Consider the following 18,027-nt stretch of genomic DNA (forward strand, 5'->3'; position numbering starts at 1 on the left):
AAGTGCTTTGTGCAAGAAATTGCGAGTTATTTAAAGTGTATTCTCAACTGGAGGGTGGCGCAAAAAGTAATATGACAATGATGGATTACTAACAATTGAGGCACGCCAGAACTCAAACATTATGTTATTCAGTACAAGGCCACAGAACTTTCCATGCTTCATAGATATACAAAAATACTGGATCAAAATTGGCAATAATGTCCGCTCTTAAATATAAGTGCATTACAATGTCTGATGCCATACTTTTTAAAGAGGGTACGAAGAAATCTCCTTGCTGACAAAGAAAAAGAGTGCATCAGCATAACACGCTTGAGTCTTATTGCTGCCTTGCAAGCAGGGGCAAATGAAATTGCCGCTGGAGGTCAACCATTCTTGGGATTAATGAGCAGTTTTTTTGGATCTGAACACAAGCCTGCTTATTGAACAGTTGCAAAATGTATCCTTTCCTGGAAGCAGGGATAACCCCAGAATTGTATCTTTTTGTAAAAAAAAAAAAAAAAAAAAAAATTTTTTTTTTTTAAAATGCTACTCAATAGAGTGGGGTTAGCTTTAGGTACAGCAAATGGAATGCCGTTCAGGCCTGAAGCTCTTGAGAAGAGACTTGATTGTATTAATAACACGTTGTTCTTTTATATCAATATATGAATACTAACCCAGGACGCATTAGTGAAATTATTAGCTGGATGAGTTGAGTACACTTTTGATATAGAAGGCTTGAAGACCATGAAAGTAATATTATAACTATTAGAGTTACAGGTAATGTTGCATGTTTGAAAAGCCAGAAGCACCTCATCTCTCTGGGTTTGTTTTTAAGCCTTCAATCAGTTGTGGACAAATATATTCATGTCACTGTTTTTTAATGTCACTCATTTGTCTATAATTGCATTGTTGATTAAAGCGATTAGTGACTTTAAGTTACTGTACCATGCCTTCCTGTACGTCAGTTTTGTATACGTGATTGACCAGTCAAATATTGATTATTTATGGCAATTCTTTTGACATTCATTAAAAAACTTATCAGGTGATAAGTAGTTAAAGAGAGCAACAATTGCATTCCCCCAAATTTGTCAAACATTACATTAGAAAATTGTTAAATCAGTAAGTTGTAAAGATATATGTATTGTTAAATCGCAAGCTTTATACGAACCAACCATTTAGTTGGACAATGTTTCCACTGAATTTTCCTATTATTTATAATAAATAAGGCATCAGTAAGAGACTAATTTATTTATGTAAGCTGAAAGGGCCAAATATGTGGAAAAAACTTAAGATTGTAGATATTTCTATTTTGCAGATAATGTCAGAACTAGAACAGTGGAAATCAGATATGTAATAGTGTTATCCAAAATTGAACAATAGCCATGAGAAAAATTACTACCTTTGGCACATCAATCGGTGCACTATTGACCAACTAAGCAGCAGAATCCCAAGGTACTGATGGCCAAAAATATGAAATTATCAGCTGCTGAATGAGGTCTTCCAGTAAATAATAGCTGTGTTATCTTATACTGATGGTCAAATGGTTCTTATACAAGCACATAAAGGTAGGGATTACTTACCAGAATTATGTTAAATCCCAAGTAATTATTACCAATGTGTTACCATATTTATCAGCCAAATATTCAGTTTCAGGTAGGACCAGTTTTAAACTTACAATGTTTTTACCAAGCTATGGAGGGAAATAATTGTTAAGAATTAATACTTTTCTCTTTAAAAAAATGGCCTACATAAGGACTCGAACATAACAGCACGCATGAATTTATAGTTGATACTTCATTTTGATCCCTGAATGCGTAATGTGGAATGGACCAAGGTGAGGATGCTGCCGCTGGGTCATCTACTTCAAATCTCTGAGGTGAAAGTTTCAAATGTAGCAAAGTTGTTAAATGTAAAGTTAGCAGCTTCTGTGGTTCTTGAAGACCAATAATAGAAAAGGAATTTGAATGTTATTTTAAGCTTTCATCCCTGTTTTAATCCTCTTTCAATACTACCAATTTTTCCATAAACAAATTTTAAGATGAGATAGAATTCGGTGTGGGTACATCAGGAAGCTTGGTTGGATCTTCAGTTGAGCGAGCTGGTGATAGTAGCTTTGAACTTGTTACACTTTGCAGAATTGTTGCTAATAGGCACGCATTGTTTAGTTCGACCAACTCTGGACAATAATTGGTCAACTATATTAGGAAATGAGGCCTCTGGGCCCCTAAAAGTCTTAATAAATCTTCCACTTTCCACAGGGATGTTGTGCTTCTCGGAGTTACTGGACAATATGTTTTTAGGTCTTAAAATCAAATGATTGTTGATTTTAGAGATCTTCTGTTGTTTTTCCCATAGCTAAGAAGACTGTTAGTTTCTTTCATATTTTGTGTACCCAGTAATGGCATGTCAAATATAGTTTGTATCATTAGATAATGACTGACTTGCTATAACGTTTACCCTTAACAGATCTTTTGATTTTTAACTCTTTAAACTCGGTATTCGAGGAGAACAGTCTTGGGACACTTCATCTATTTGGGGCATCGTGCAGTACTTCGGATGAATACAAAGGAGTGAGATCAATTTGGGTGCTGACCTAATTTCCAGCCACACACAGGGTGAACAATGAAGCACCAGGATCCCATATACTATATTTAGTAAATTGATCATTCAAGCAGGTAGTAAGCTTCAGATTAATCCCAAGACTAAATTGGACATCCAAATGACAAGTTATTGATAGTTAGGCCAACTGATGGTCCAACCTCATCTTGGTTCTTACCCGACTGTAGATGTTTTCACAGGAAACTAACCATGCCAACCAGCATTTTTTAATCACATTATCTGATTGACAAGCCGTAGGTCAAAGTTGATCACAAACTCCAGGTGTGTTTCTGTTGCTACTGTTAAAATTAAATATATCGGCTTTGCTATCGATTTTATATTTCCTTTATTGGGGAGTTGATCGTAACAACTATAGTTATGGCTCGCAGATTGATTTTATTAAGAGTATTCTTAGATAATGTGTTTTTTGTTCTCAAACTGTGTGAGCAACAGACTGGTCATTGTTCCTCGTGAGAATGAAATAGAGGGGTGGGAGAATGGCGCACCCACTACCAGTGTATATTCAGTCATCCGAGAATTGTTTTCAACCTCCAAATGTTGTGATTGGTGCTCGAAATGCAGGAGAGTCACCTGTTCCTCTGGAGCCAGAAAAGTCATCCAACAGTAAGATTGTGATTTTAAGCACTCATCTCACATCTAGATAGAGTACCAAAGTAAGTCCTCCAGTTGGGTTGTTTTTCTGGTTTATTTCACTTGACAAGGTTTGAAAGGTTTCTTTAACGAGCAGCATGCAAGCCAAAGGCCACCACATGTTTCGTCTGCTAAGTAGGTATCATCTCAGACTTCATCAGGGTTACAATATCAAGATTGCATTGAATAATATAATCAAAAGGGTAACTGGTCAGGGGCATTGTTCCTCCCCCGACCCACTGTCATGTTAAATATTGAATAAGATATGGGTTATAGTAGAAGTGGCATGCTTCAAAAGGAGTTCAGTGGTTGCCTTATTTTTTTATGCTTTATTTTATTTGGTAAGCTTTTTGAATCTGTGCTTATTTAAATATGGCTGAAATTTACCAGCATCATCTTTTTCACCTTAAAGAAATATCCGTGCGTCCAGTGCCAGTTCCTGTTGCATATCCCTGCCAAAATATTTTTGTTGCAAGTTGGAAATTGCAAAATTAATTTCATTCCCTTTGTGATTCTCAGGTTGGGTACTTGGTTGACGTATAATTGATTGATCAGTGGGGTTACTTAGGCTAAAACCATTTAGGGTGAGCTAATGTCATTAGATTTTTATTTTGTGGATACTTATTTAGTTGTAGCGGATTGAAAAAAACCTTAAGTTCTCTGTATTGTTTAAGATGGAACCAGTTTTAATCATAAAAGGTTACCATACTTAAGACCATGTTTATAGTTTCTGCACTTGATGTGATGGGCTTTAATGAAGTCATGTGAGCTTTAAACAGTGGTTACAATGTAATAAAGCATCACTCGTTTTCAATACGGTAGCTGAAATGGCCACCAAGGCTATCAGAATGGGATATGATGGCAGAGTTGCATAGTGATCCAAAACAGGAAGAGAAGTGGTAATTAGATTTGGGGTGATAGTGCTACCTTGATTAAGTTTGGTATCTGAGTTTTTAGCATAAGAGGAAGTGCTTTAAGTTCAACTAAAGTTGCAGTGAGCCCAGGTCATTCACATTAAAATTAAAAACAGGATTGTCAGAATGAATTGAAAAATATCATTGGATCCAGTCATCTTGCAGAACACCCTATCCATGAGTACATTCAAAGTCCTTTAGTTTGTAGCCTTTTCTGAAGGGAGAAGTGGGCAAATTTGCAGTAGGTGAATTTTCAGAGCGGATTAGAGCAGCCGGAACAACACTACTGTTCTCCTTTGATGCATCAAATTGCCACTGCAAATCTAGATGCTTTTATTAATGCAGACTAATTAACAATATATTAGAGAAACAGTACTTAATAGTTCATTTCCAGCATGGACTATTACATTGAAGAGTACCGCCTCCATTTCTACAATTGCTATTTCCTGATTGAATGATTTTTCTTGGCATGAGTGATCGTGGTTCATTTGAGTTATATAGTAACTATAAAAATGCAAAAATATAAAAATAAATATGAAGATATAAATTTAGTTTGAGTTTCGGGTTTGAAGTTTAGATTTCTCAAAGACAGTGGAAGAATAAAGGTTCAAAAGCGGCAAACACAGGGTCCCTCAATCGTCTTTCCAACAATCTCCTTGTGTAAAAGCTGAGTATACCGCCTCTGCAGAAAATGCAGTAGAGAATCCGTGTAACATGGTTGTTCAATTCTCTCCTCTTTTGAAACAGTTCTTGCCACCGCCGCCACTTGAGCGGTGCATTGATTCCTATCCCCTTTATTCCTATGCCCCTTTATTCCTTCACAGTTTATAACTCATCACTTCAGGTCCAGTGCAGAATGTGCAACACGTGAACAAACAGCTCACCTGCGTCTGATGCCCGGCTGCATGCCAAACGCTTCCTGAGTCCTGGGGGGGATATAGTGGGCAGCTGCAAGTACCTGCTCGGCCGATAGGTCTGCAGGAGTAAGTAATTGAAAAAACTGAGGTCCCGGGTCCTTTTCCTTCACACCTCCAACCTAATTGAGCCTTCTGTGGTCATATGGAGGACCACTGTGGGCAGAGTCAGTTAACGCAAACCCACGTTCCATGCTCTGGACATGTCCACAGCTTCAAGCTCAGACAGCCTCAGCATCTCGCAACAAAGTCTTGCAGCAACTCCAAAACCTGTGCAGGTTCATCAGCTGATGACTTCTGTTGGCCGGCATGGTGCAGCATAAGCGGAGGAAAGTAGCCGGTCACGTGGTGGTCATGTGATGTAATGGAGGTGATGTAGCGTGTGGTGTACTAAGAACAGAAACCTGAATGCTGGAGTTCAGTGTTGGGTGACAGGAGCGTCCTTCGCCAAGGCCCTTTTGTAGACAAATGCATTACACTTATAAGATCATTTTTGCCACCTAGCTATTAGTTTTGATCTTTAGGAAGCAACCTTAAAGATGGGGTGGAGAACAGAGAGATGGTCTTGTGGGTAACATGGCCATAGTTCAGTATGGGGCTGAATATCGGAGCTAGCGTGTCAAGCTCGATTCGCTTATTGAAGTTCTGGCCAAGAGAGAATTGCAGTGCTCCTAGCTCAAAATTGGGATGCTGTTGCCATTTATGATAAAAGGGCATTTATGAGAAGCTGCCAACTCAAGCAAGCAGTGGCACCTTAATCCAGCTTGTGAAACACATTGTGAAAGTCTGACCAGTAGAGGAAGTGGTCATTTATCTTGGCATCATTTGCTGGATTGTCCTGGATGGCCAGCTAATCTCTTTTGTAAGGTATGTATAGGGTGTGACCGAGGTAGATGCTGGGATGTTTTACTGGGTCTTGGTCAACATGGATGTTTAAGGTAATTTTGATACAAAGGGACCACAGCAATAATGTTCCCATCTCAGAGACCTCATGTTATGGTGTGTTGTATAGAAACGTGCGGAAGGGGATGTATCACGCTGCATAGGAAGTATTCTCCCTATTGGATCACACCACTAGAGATGCCTTTTTCAGAATGGTAGAAGGTGGCTGGTTGCTTCATAAAGACCTTCAGGAAATTCAGGGTGTAATCGGCATACCACTGAAATATGCAAGCCACATCAAGCTGAAGAAAATAATTGAAAGGCGTGCTGGGCTAATACTACGTCCCTGCGGATGCAACATTCTGTAAAGATCCCTGGAACACCGGAAAGTGTGCCCTTTTTGTAAATTTGTATGGATGGATGAATGAGGTTCACACTTTAAGATGCCAGGGACACCAGTGATGCGCAGAAGTGTTTCAAAGTAGAACATTTTGTTCCAGATCATCCTTCTTGGAGTTTGCCATGACCAGCATTGCGGTTTCTCTGTGGTCCATCATGCAACTGAGAACATTGAGAAGCAACAGATCATTTGGAGTGATGTCCTGAGGCATGATGTGGAACAATGTTGGGGGGGGGGCAGAGGGACCAGGAGGGTTGGTTTAGTGGCTGTACTCTTTTTGTGAACCAGGTCTGTTGAAGGTGGACCTCTAGGGTGCAGAGTTGCTAGTAGCTATGCCAGTCTTCTTTACAATAGAGCTAAGTTGGCTTTCTTTTGCACCTTAAAACTCATTTTCTTTAGGCCAGCGGAAGTCCAAAGCCTCAGGTTGAGGTCTTGGGTGAACCTTTGGTGGCCTCAAACTGTTCCAGTGCAACTAGTTGTAGGAAGCACAAATAGTTCATCAAGATACGGTAGATGCCTGTGACTTGGGGTCATGTTAGCTTGATGTTGTTTACAACCTACGGTTGGGTTGCCCTTTGGACTTCAGTTTACTCCTTGGAGTTCTGCTCTGCTTGTCTGCATCTCCAAACTGTTTCACCAGCTGGAGGAGTTGAGACTAGAAGTTATTTATGGATCAGAGTATGGATCTAAGAATCTCATTCATCGATGGGCTTTCTGCTTCACTGTTTTGCATGTTGAAATGTACCAGAGAATGCCGTGTGTGTTGGTTCACATCTTGAATCTTTATTGGACAAGGGTGATGAAAATGGCCACTTGAGAACACGCCTGTAGAAATGTGGCTAATACTTTAGTGAAGAGATCCCGGAGGCTATCCAAGAAAGCTGTACATCTGAAGCAGGTAAAGGATCATTAGGCAGTGATCCTGGAAGAGCAGGTAACTTGCATACGTGTAACACACCAACCACTGTAACATAGATGCTTCACCTCGATGCAGTTGGTAGTACTCAGCTGTTTAAGCAGCATGATGTTTGTGGGTGGTGGGCCTCAAAGTGCCAAATTCTTGCTATCTCTTCCCTGGTTCTGAGCTGACCATCTGTTATTTGTCTGAGGACCAGGTGGGGTTGAGTTAAAATGGACCCGAGACTGTGCTGTAGGGCCATTGTTGTGATTTCTGAGAGCACTAGATCTGAGCTCCAGGACAGTGGCAGACCCCGGTTCTCCTTCCAGAACAGGACGTCACTGACCTGGAGTTCTACCGGTCATTTTTAGAGAGATGGAAACTAGATCTGCCTGATGGCAGAGTGTTGGAACCAAGAAGCCTTGACATCCTAGCGCCTTTCAAAAGCAGATTGAGGGAAGGCAGGGTCTGTCCATTGAGAATTAGTGCTAGAGAATGTGAGGCAGGCCTCTGTGCTATGGAGGGAATGAGTAGGTTGTACCCCGCATGGGTGTTTGAGGAACCTGCACACTGTTGTGCCTGAGGGATGGTTTCTGTAGCCATACTCCAGCCCATGTGTACACACGCAGCATGGTCACTCCCTGGAGGAGGCTTTGAAGATGGTGTCCTCTAGGTCCACCTTGTGGAGAGTGACAACTCCGCTCCTTCAACGTCTTTTTGTTGATTTACTGTAATTTGTCTCGGGCACTTTTGATATTAACTTATTTTGATGATTCAAAGTCGTCTCCCGTAGTATCATTCGAAATAAGTTCATGAATTGTTGTTCTGAACACTACAACCTTTACACCATGGTTTATCCTTAAAAGAATATAAATGTATTTGAGTAATTCAGAGTTTATATACTTTGTGCCACATCCAGCAGCCTGCCAGCTGGTATTTTGTGTGTTTTGTTTAATGGAAGCTTCCTGCATTCATTTCAGAGACCTCCTTATCGAAACCCCTACATAAGTGGCACCCTTAAGAGTCACTTTTCCAGAATATATAAAAGAAACCTGGGAAAGAGGATGTGCGAATTATAAAACGTTAGCACCTCACTTTGAATCAATATTATATTGTGGAAAGAAATAAAACGGGTCTTTTCTCCGGGTTCTGAGTTGGTGGGCAGTATTTGTGGTGGGTCCTTCTGTAAACAAGAGGCCCTGAGGCACAAGTAGTTCGTTCTTTTGCTGGTTAGGCAGCACAATTCAAATAACATGAGTGTATGGACATTGTTATACTGTGAGGGCATGTGTGTGGCTATCCCCAAACTATCCTCAGACTATATCTGTAAAGTGAACTGTCGCCCTTGAACCATGTACAACCATGACCTTCAGCGGCTTTCAAACTCTTCAGATAGTGCAGTGACCTGATCATGTGCTAAGGTGTTGATGTTCCTCAGGTGCCACCATGGAGGGCTTCTTCTACAAAGCGATCGATTATTGCCAAAGATGGGATAGTTGATGCTCGTGTTTATCCTATTTCTTTCACAATGTTTACGAGGAGTGGACCAACAGCGAAGCCTATAACAGAGTCATGCCCCCCTCACCCCCCGACCAGCTGTGCTAGCAATTATTACCATCTTAATTTTGCTTTTTAAGAACTTTTCGCACAATCTGCACTTTTGATGCAGTTTTAAAGGTGTTGGTCTTTGACACTGAATTACAATTTTAGATGGCCTAATAATCTTAGCAGTTGAGTTGCACTAGAAATGTAGCACCCGATTCCAAGTTGGTTCAAACTAACTTCTCATTACCCACTCTCCCTCTCTCTATTACAGGTTCTCGGAGCCCTTCGTCTTCCAAGAAGCCTCGAAACCGCAGTATATTTCACTCGCTCTTTTGCTGTTTATGCAATGATGATTCCGAGCCCCTCCCGGTTAACAATAATGCACCGCTCCTGGTGGAAGAAAATGGAACAGTCTCCAAGGTAGGACACTTCTCCAAAGTTAGCCAAGTTGTTGCTCTGGGCCTGTTGGACAAGCATGGTATGATTCTTGGAGGGTGTGTCTGTGCCATTCAGGCCTGTATTGTCTAAAGGATTGCCCGAACTGTGTGGTCACCAGGCCTTTCTGGGAGGTGTGTTGGTATTTTGGCTTGGCATGGGACCTTTACCTTGTTTGTATTTTGCTCCCAAATTTGATGCAACAAACCATCTGGTCCAGAGATTGCAGGATCTCATGCTTCTCAGTGGCATATAGTTCAGTAATAGGTTGTGGAGGTCTATCGGATGTTTCTCCATGATGCACAGAAGATTGCCTTGCCCCTCTATTCAATTTGGAACCTTCAGAGTTCACATAATATTGTAAATATTTCCATTCCCAAGGGACTCAAGTTCCTACATTTTAAATATTGTAGCTCATCCTTGGACAAGCCAGAGTAACCAATGATGTGGTGTATTGCGTTAATTCAAATATGGATTTTTCTTGGTTCTAGCTGGTATTCCGCTTGCAGCAGTCAGAGCATTTTCTTGAGCATTTTGATTTGCAAGTGATGCCTCCTGGGTAGGTGCTTTCGTGTGTGCCAAAGATGAGTTCTGTCAGTCTGACTCCCAGGTTTCATTTATTGTGAACTGATGAAGATGCACCGCTTCTATACGCGCCACGTGCTAGGAGAGGGGTTGCCATTGTTCTACTTAAATGCACACCTATGTATTCAGGTCGTATCAAGCAAGAATAAAGACCCGGTTTTCCAGATGGCTGCTGGGTTGATAACGGAGGAAATAGGACAGGGCCCCAAATGAGTCATGTGCAGTATTTAATCACTGAGCTACTGTGTAGGGACACCAGTAAATCATACATCAGTCAGATCAGTTTAAATAATCTTTATTCAAAATGTCAGACATCCATGAAAGATACATACATAAAATACGTACGACAGAACCAGAAATCCAAAACAGCAATTAAAACCCATAGTTTAAAAATCAAGACTTGGATCGATAAAATACATGATTAGAAATAAAGACTTTCTGTAGGACACAGCTGCCTTAAGAAAGCTGCTCACTCTAAAACAAACATCTTTACTTGGCAACTATTGTTAGAACCTAAGAGCAACTCTACATTCTTTAAAATTCTGGAGTTTAAAAAGAGGCACTAAATAGCGTGTCCTAAAAGGTTTGCACAATCTACAAAAAAGCATGAGGTGCATTAAGGACTGGGTGGAGACATCATTTGATAGTCACGAAGAGAAAGCACCTGTTTAGCCAAAGTCATCTGTATATTGTTTATTGCACAAAAATCTTACCTACTCATGTAGGTGTTTTAAGACAGTGGAATGGGGACATTCACCACATTCCAAAAAATTTATCAATGTAGAGTACGGAGCAGTGACCAGTGGGTAAGAAATGAAGGAAAGCACAATAAGAAATACAAATCCCTTACAATTGGTATTAATGTCTCAAAAGTTGTAAGTGTGTGTGTATGTAGATATCCAGATTTATATTTTTGATTTGCCGAGTGTTAGAAATGGGGTCTCTAGTTGGCAGTTGGTTTGCACCCTGTCCATAGAGGGACCCTCACTCTAGTCAGGATAAGGGAGACACCTGCTCAGATAACTATTCTGAGTATTCAGGCTTATCTCAGGAGCAATGTGTAAAGCATTTGCACAAAACACACAGTAATACAGTGAAAACACTACAAAAGGACACAACACCAGTTTTAGAAAAATAGCCAATATTTATCTTGTGTAAAACAAGACCAAAACGAGAAAAATCCAACATACAGTAATAAAGATGAATTTTGCAAGAATTAACTTTAAAATACAGTTCCTTGAAGTCGATAGCTCCACCCTGGGCAATCACAGCATCGTGAACAACAAATCCAACAATTCATGCCATCCGCGTCATCGCAGGCCAGCTACAGTGTTGGGAAGACTCGGAAACACTACCTTGGAAATGCAGGGTGTCGTGAACCTCGCGATGAGGTCCGGAGCGCGGCGTCGCTGGCATCGCAATGTCGTTTGTAGAGGTCGGTGCGGGGGTCATTGGTCCCTTGAAATCACACGCGTTGCAGATCGTTCTCCGGGCTGATGAGCTCAGGAGCGCTGGTGTGGTTGGCATCGGAGCTGCGGTGCGAAGTGGAACGATGCGACGTCCAGTGCCCACAGGTCACAGTGCAGGCAGCACCTTCATCATTGCTGAAGAGCTTTCGGCCGTAGGCCCAAGTCGGCGGTGTGGGACATGCTCTGTGTGGCGCCCACTGGTTGCGGTACAGACAGGGATGTCTGTTGGTGACACTGGAGTCGATGGTGCTGGCGTCTGTGGACCGGGGCTGCAGTGCAGGACGGGACGGTGTTTCGTGTTCCTCACGAGTGGTGTCCACAGGCCACGGTGCAGGCAGCAGCTCCGGTGTCAGCAGGAGCATCATCATGGGGGATGCCCAGGCTGCGGTGTGCGCAAGGAGATGCCGGAGTGTAGGGCCCACAGGTCCTGGTGCCAGCAGCGGCTCAGTGGCTCAGTGGCGGCATCAGATGGCGGTGGTGAGAGCAGGGTTGCGGTGCGAAGCGGGCAGTGTGGCGTGAGCAGGTCACGTGCAGGCCAGTGGCGTCGTTGACGGCGTTGCTGTGGTTTTTCTTTTTGAACAGCACAAAACACAGTTCCCAGTGCTGTAGGCAGATGAAACTGAAGTCTTTGATATACCTGAGACTTCTAACAGGAGACAAGCTCTACTCCAAGCCCTTGGAGAACGCTCTCAAGCAAGAAACACAGCAAAGTTCACCCTTTGCTCTCTTTTGAAGCAGAAACAACAACTGCAGGCCAACCCATCAAAACTACATAGCAAAGGGGCAGTACTCCTCCTCCAGCTCTTCAGCTCTTCTCCTTGGCAGAGGTTCCTCTTGATTTCAGAAGGATTCTAAAAGTCTGGGTTTTGGTTTCCAGTACTTATACCCCCTTCTGCCTCTGAAGTTGGCAAACTTCAAAGAAAAGTCTCAGTTGTTTGCAAGATCCTTCCTTGCCCAGGCCAGGGCCCAGACACACACCAGGGGGTTGGAGACTGCATTGTGTGAGGGCAGGCACAGTCCTTTCAGGTGCGAGTGACCACTCCTCCCTCCACTTTAGCTCAGAGGGCTCATCAGGATATGCAAGGTACACCCCAGCTCCCTTTCTGTCACTGTCTAGAGGAGAGGTGTAAACAGACACAGACAGGGAATCCACAAACAGGCAGAGTCACAGGATGGTTTACACAAGAAAATGCCTGCTTTCTAAAAGTGCCATTTTCAAACCAACAATCTAAGAAACAACTTCACTAAAAGATCTATTTTTAAATTGTGAGTTCAGAGACCCCAAACTCCAAATTTGCATCTGCTCTCAAAGGGAATCTGCAATTGAAAGTTACTTAAAGGCGGCCACCATGTTAACCTATGCGAGAGATAGGCCTTGCACCAAGTGAAGACTGAATTTGGCAGTATTTCACTGTTAGGACATGTAACACACATCAGTACATGTCCCACCTTTAACATATACTGCACCCTGCTCATGGGACTACCTAGGGCCTACCATAGGGGGGCCTTACATGTAGTAAAAGGGAAGGTTTAGGCCTGGCAAGTGGGTACACTTGCTAAGTCGAATGGCAGTTTTAAATCTGCACACACAGACACTGCATTGGCAGGTCTGAGCCATGTTTACAAAGCTACTAATGTGGGTGACCCAACCAGTGCTGCAGGCCCACTAGTAGCATTTGATTTACAGGCCCTGGAACCTCCAGTGCACTTTACTAGGGACTTACCAGTAAATCAAATATGCCAATCCTAGATAAACCAATCAACAGTATAATTTATATAGGGATCACTTGCACTTTAGCACTAATTACCAGTGGTAAAGTGCGCAGAGACAATAAACCAGCAAAAACAGAGTCCAGTACACCATAAAAACAGGAGGTCAGAAGGCAAAAAGACGGGGAAGACACGCCAAAAAGCTGCCAGGTCTAACACCAAGAGAGGAACATCAACATTTCAACCATTATTGCCCAGGTTGTAGACAGGGTCATCACCAGGACAGGTGTACAGGGCCACTTAAGAGGGTCACCGTTGTTGACTATGATTTGAAAAGATATAAGGTTTCTGGATGACGTTACAGGTCATACAACTATTCAAACATCTGAAAAAAATTAGACTTTGCTAAAGTATGTAGCAAGCAGGAACAAGAGAATCATTGGCAGCCCACCCCATATGTCAAATGGGCGCCATATATATATATATATATATATAGATATATATATATAATAATTCCTAAGTGAAAGGGGTGTTTTTTGATGTGTTCTTATATTTCCATTTTTTTGTACCTACTGGTCACTGCTTCGTTGCCTACCTGTATTGATTTTTTCATTTTTTAAATCTCTATAAATAAACTGTCACCATTTGTCTGTCTTAATGTGCTAATATAACTAGTTAAGAGATTAATGTGCAATAAAATTGTGATATATATATATATATTTGACTTTCACTGGAAAGGTCCTTTCTCTTCACCTTACACAGTAACTAAGTGATGTAAAACTATAATTGACTCCTTCGGAGCCCTGCCCTGCTGGCTTTGGCCTGTGTCTTCAGCGCCAGCAGTCTCACTCAGAGTAGAGCGTGGCTGAAGCATCCTCGCCGCCTCCCTTAATAAACCTGAGGTGCAGATGCGTCCTCCGCAGAAATATTTTGGTATGGTTCAGGTGTAGAACTGCAGCTGTTCTTTCTTCCAAATGCATTCACAGTGCACCGCAGGACACTTCAGGGGGTGTCTTGGAAGAGACGTCTTCTACATGCATTCACAGTAGTCTGCATTCCTGAGAAGATGGTGGTGGTTACACTTGTCAGGGGGTAGAACTATTTATTCATTATAGTTTAGCAATGTTGAACTTCTAGGCACCTCACTGGTCACAATCATGGTGAATAAGAGAAATTAGCTTATCTTCGTCTGTTGAGTACGATGGATAAGAAAGACGTGGATCCATTCCAGGGTCATGTTAGCTATCCAAGGCCTGTTGTGCAGCCGCCTTTGCAAGGGGGTGTGGTCTAGTGTCATTCATGCAGAGCAGATGCCCAGGAGGACCAAAGATGCTGCTGAATCCTCAGCGATGATGGCATGACTTCTGTGGTCTCACTGCTGCTATGCTCCTCTTGTTCTTTATACCCTGGCCTGTACTCTTCGAAGAAGTTCTTGCTTCCATTTTTTCTCACTCCTATGTGATCCTTCTCATGGTACACACGCGTGACACTGCTGCGAGGTTGGATACTTTCAGCTTCCTTTGGGACCTGGTGAGTGTTCAGTGACCGGAACAAGAAGTAGCTTAAAGGATGGATATGGTGATGGCGCTCTGTTGTTGATTTGGCTGGTGTTTGGTGCCATGTAGGCAGTGATGTAACACACAACGATGAGGCCCATGCAGATTGTGGTGGGGTCCCTGATCCTCTCCTATCTCATGAACATTCATACACTTTAGGGCATATAGGTCTCCCTGAAGGCTGGGGGCCCACGTGCACCACAAGGGCCTGTCTTGCACACCTTGGTATCGGGTGTTGATAAGGGCTTCAGTCAGTGGTTTTGAGGTATACTTGATGGAGATCATTCATTTGAAATGATGTCATTTATGCAGATAGAATTGAGCCATTGCCCTCTCATCTGAATCTTGCATTGGGTATGGTCCGTCTCAGATAAGGACTTGTACCGCTGATGCTCTAGGGTTTACTTTCACTATGAAATGATAAAACATTTGCTTAATGACTGTGGTCTCGGTTTCAGTCCCCCCAGTTGAGAAGGTCGTATTTCTTCAAGGGTTTAGTAATGTCCTGAGCAGATATCGATACCGGTCGTGTTATGCAGAGAAGTTCAAAGGTACTTGGGAACTGGGGAGATTTCCTCAAAGATCTGTAGTGAGTCATGGTTGGGTTTCTGAAGGCCTTGATTCTGTGGTCTATATTAGTCCGCTGAATGATGTCCAGTGATTGGTCAGGTTAGCAAATCGGGCACTCGATGAGGTTGCACAGCTGGACTTTGCAGGTGAAATGAGGTTGTTAATGTGAAATGAGTTTGGCATGGACATACCTCGCTGCCTCCAGGGCACGTGTCTGGCTTCTTTGTTGACCCAGATGTTGCAGTCATCAAACAGGAGTATCTGCTGGGTTAGTGTTGAAGGGGAAACAATAAATTTAGAAGAGTATTCTTTAAGGTGGAGTTGTCCATAGCGCAGATTAAAAAAAAAAACTGCACTGATGCTAAACAATGAAAGTGTCGAACAATATTTATGTGAAGTCCAACAAGAGTAGCTGTTCTTCTGACTCTAGATTCTGAACATGTATTGTATGTCCAGAGTGGCAGCACACTGGTGGATCTGCTGTGGACCCAGTATTCACTGCTTCACACTCAACCAATAGTCCCTTACCTGCATCACCTGTCCGACAAGCTCACAAGGGGCCCTTGGATGAATGGCGGTCAGGTTCTACCTGGCTTCACCACCATTGTCTGACCCCGCCTTCTTGGAGTTAACATGCATCTGCTGTCTGACCTTTTCCTATCTGGAAGTCCTTTACGTGCATCTGCTGTCCGACCCGTCCTGCCAGGGAGTCGCATGCATGTGCTGTCCATCCCGTCCTGCCGAGGAGTCGTTTATATGCATCTGCTGTCTGACCATTCCTGCCTGGGAGTTAATTGCATGCCTCTGCTGCCTGACCTCTCCTGCCTGGGAGTCATTTACATGCATCCACTGCCTGACGTGTCCTGCCTGGAGTCATTTACATGCATCTGCTGTCTGACCTCTCCTGCCTGGGAGTCATTACATGCATCTGCTGTTCAACCTGTCCTGCGTAGGAGGAGTTTACATGCATCTGCTGTCTGACCATTCCAGCCTGGGAGTCATTTACATGCATCCACTGCCTGACCTGTCCTGCCCCTGTGTCATTTACATGCATCCGCTGTCTGACCTCTCCTGCCTGGGAGTCATTTACATGGATCCGTGGTCTGACCTATCCTGTCTGTGAGTCATTTACATGCATCCGTGCTCTCTTTCCTGGCTGGGAGTTATTTACATGCATCCACTGCCTGACCTCTCCTGCCTGGAAGTCATTTACATGCATCCGCTGCCTGACCTCTCCTGCCTGGGAGTCATTACATGCATCCGCTGTCTGACCTCTCCTGCCTGGGAGTCATTTACATGGATCCGTGGTCTGACCTATCCTGTCTGTGAGTCATTTGCATGCATCTGCTGCCTGACCTGTCCTGTCTGGAGGCATTTATATGCATCTGCTGTCTGACCATTCCTGCCTGGAAGTCATTAACATGCATCCGCTGCCTGACCTGTCCTGCCCCTGCATAATTTACATGCATCCGCTGTCTGTCCTGTCCTGCCTGGGAGTCATTTACATGCATCCGCTGCCTGACCTGTCGTGCCCCTGCATAATTCACATGCATCCGCTGTCTGACCTGTCCTGCCTGGGAGTCATTTACATGCATCCGCTGCCTGACCTCTCCTGCCTGGGAGTCATTACATGCATCCGCTGCCTGACCTCTCCTGCCTGGGAGTCATTTACATGCATCCGCTGCCTGACCTCTTCTGCCTGGGAGTCATTACATGCATCCGCTGCCTGACCTATCCTGCCCCTGCATCATTTACATGCATCCGCTGTCTGACCTCTCCTGCCTGGGAGTCATTTACATGCATCCGCTGCTGCCTGGGAGTCATTTACGTGCATCCGCTGCCTGACCTGTCCTGCCTGGGAGTCATTGACATGCATCCGCTGCCTGATCTGTCCTGCCTGAGAGTCATTGACATGCATCCGCTGCCTGACCTGTCCTGCCTGAGAGTCATTTATATGCATCCGCTGCCTGACCTGTCCTGCCTGGGAGGCATTTAAATGCATCCGCTGCTGCCTGGGAGTAATTTACATGCATCTGCTGCCTGGCCTCTCCTCCCTGGGAGTCATTTACATGCATCCACTGTCTGACTGGCTCACATCCTGGGTCCTCGGAGGTCGCAGCGCAGGTTCTTCCTGTTTCAGTGTTGCGGTTGTTATCATCCCAGATGTACGGGAACAAAAACTGTAGGAAAAAATCTATGATGCGCGTGCAACCTGGATGGCCTCATGAGCCGTTTGTACAAACCAGCCACTAAAAAAAAAAAAGCGAAATAACTTTTCAAAGCAATCACACACTCTGTCCATCCCAGAGTTCAAGCGCTAGGCAGAATCTTGCTCTCTCATGGCACTCGAGAACCCATCTCTGCATATGTTTAGTTGGGCTACTGTCTGTCATGTCAGTATTGCGGCTGATAGTCTTTTAATACACTTTTTATGGTACCCGTTTGAACGTGTGTCCATGTTTGAGTGCCATGTGATGGATGGATGGATGAATGAATGCACTCAGACGTGCCATCAGGCATGTGTTACATTGGAAGTTTGTAGTCTTGCATCTTTTCTCATGTGTGCAGCAACGTATGAAGTTGGTATAATCGGATATCCAGCAGTACTCTCCGCGAAACAGTATCTTCACACCATCGTTTTGGAGAAACCTAGAAGTATTCATCCTCCGACAGAAGGCGCTAGACAAAACACTCGCATATCATGTGCAGAACAGAGCAGCAAAGTGTTACAAGAGTACGGGTCCGCACTACACCATGATAGACCCTAGAACCACCGGTAAACCCAGTATAAATATACCACTCCCTCAAAGTGCCACCGAAGTAGAACCATAAATGTACGTTGTGATAGTGATGCATCTGTAGAAAGCACAATTTTCTGGCAGGCAAATGAGTTTTGCCCAGCCAATCTCAATCCAGATGGA

At 43.5% G+C, this 18,027-nt stretch overlaps 1 protein-coding gene across 1 annotated transcript in view; it reads left to right on the plus strand.

Moving 5' to 3' along the window:
* The window catches only part of CTDSP1 (CTD small phosphatase 1), a 154,338-nt gene that overhangs the window by 80,305 nt on the left and 56,006 nt on the right, over positions 1-18,027 (plus strand). Inside the window, exon 2 of the mRNA XM_069227101.1 lies at positions 9,053-9,201. Coding sequence (XP_069083202.1) covers positions 9,053-9,201 — 149 coding nt within the window. The remainder of the gene's footprint in view (positions 1-9,052; positions 9,202-18,027) is intronic.

This window comes from Pleurodeles waltl, chromosome 3_2 (assembly GCF_031143425.1).
Source record: "Pleurodeles waltl isolate 20211129_DDA chromosome 3_2, aPleWal1.hap1.20221129, whole genome shotgun sequence".
NCBI lineage: Eukaryota > Metazoa > Chordata > Amphibia > Caudata > Salamandridae > Pleurodeles > Pleurodeles waltl.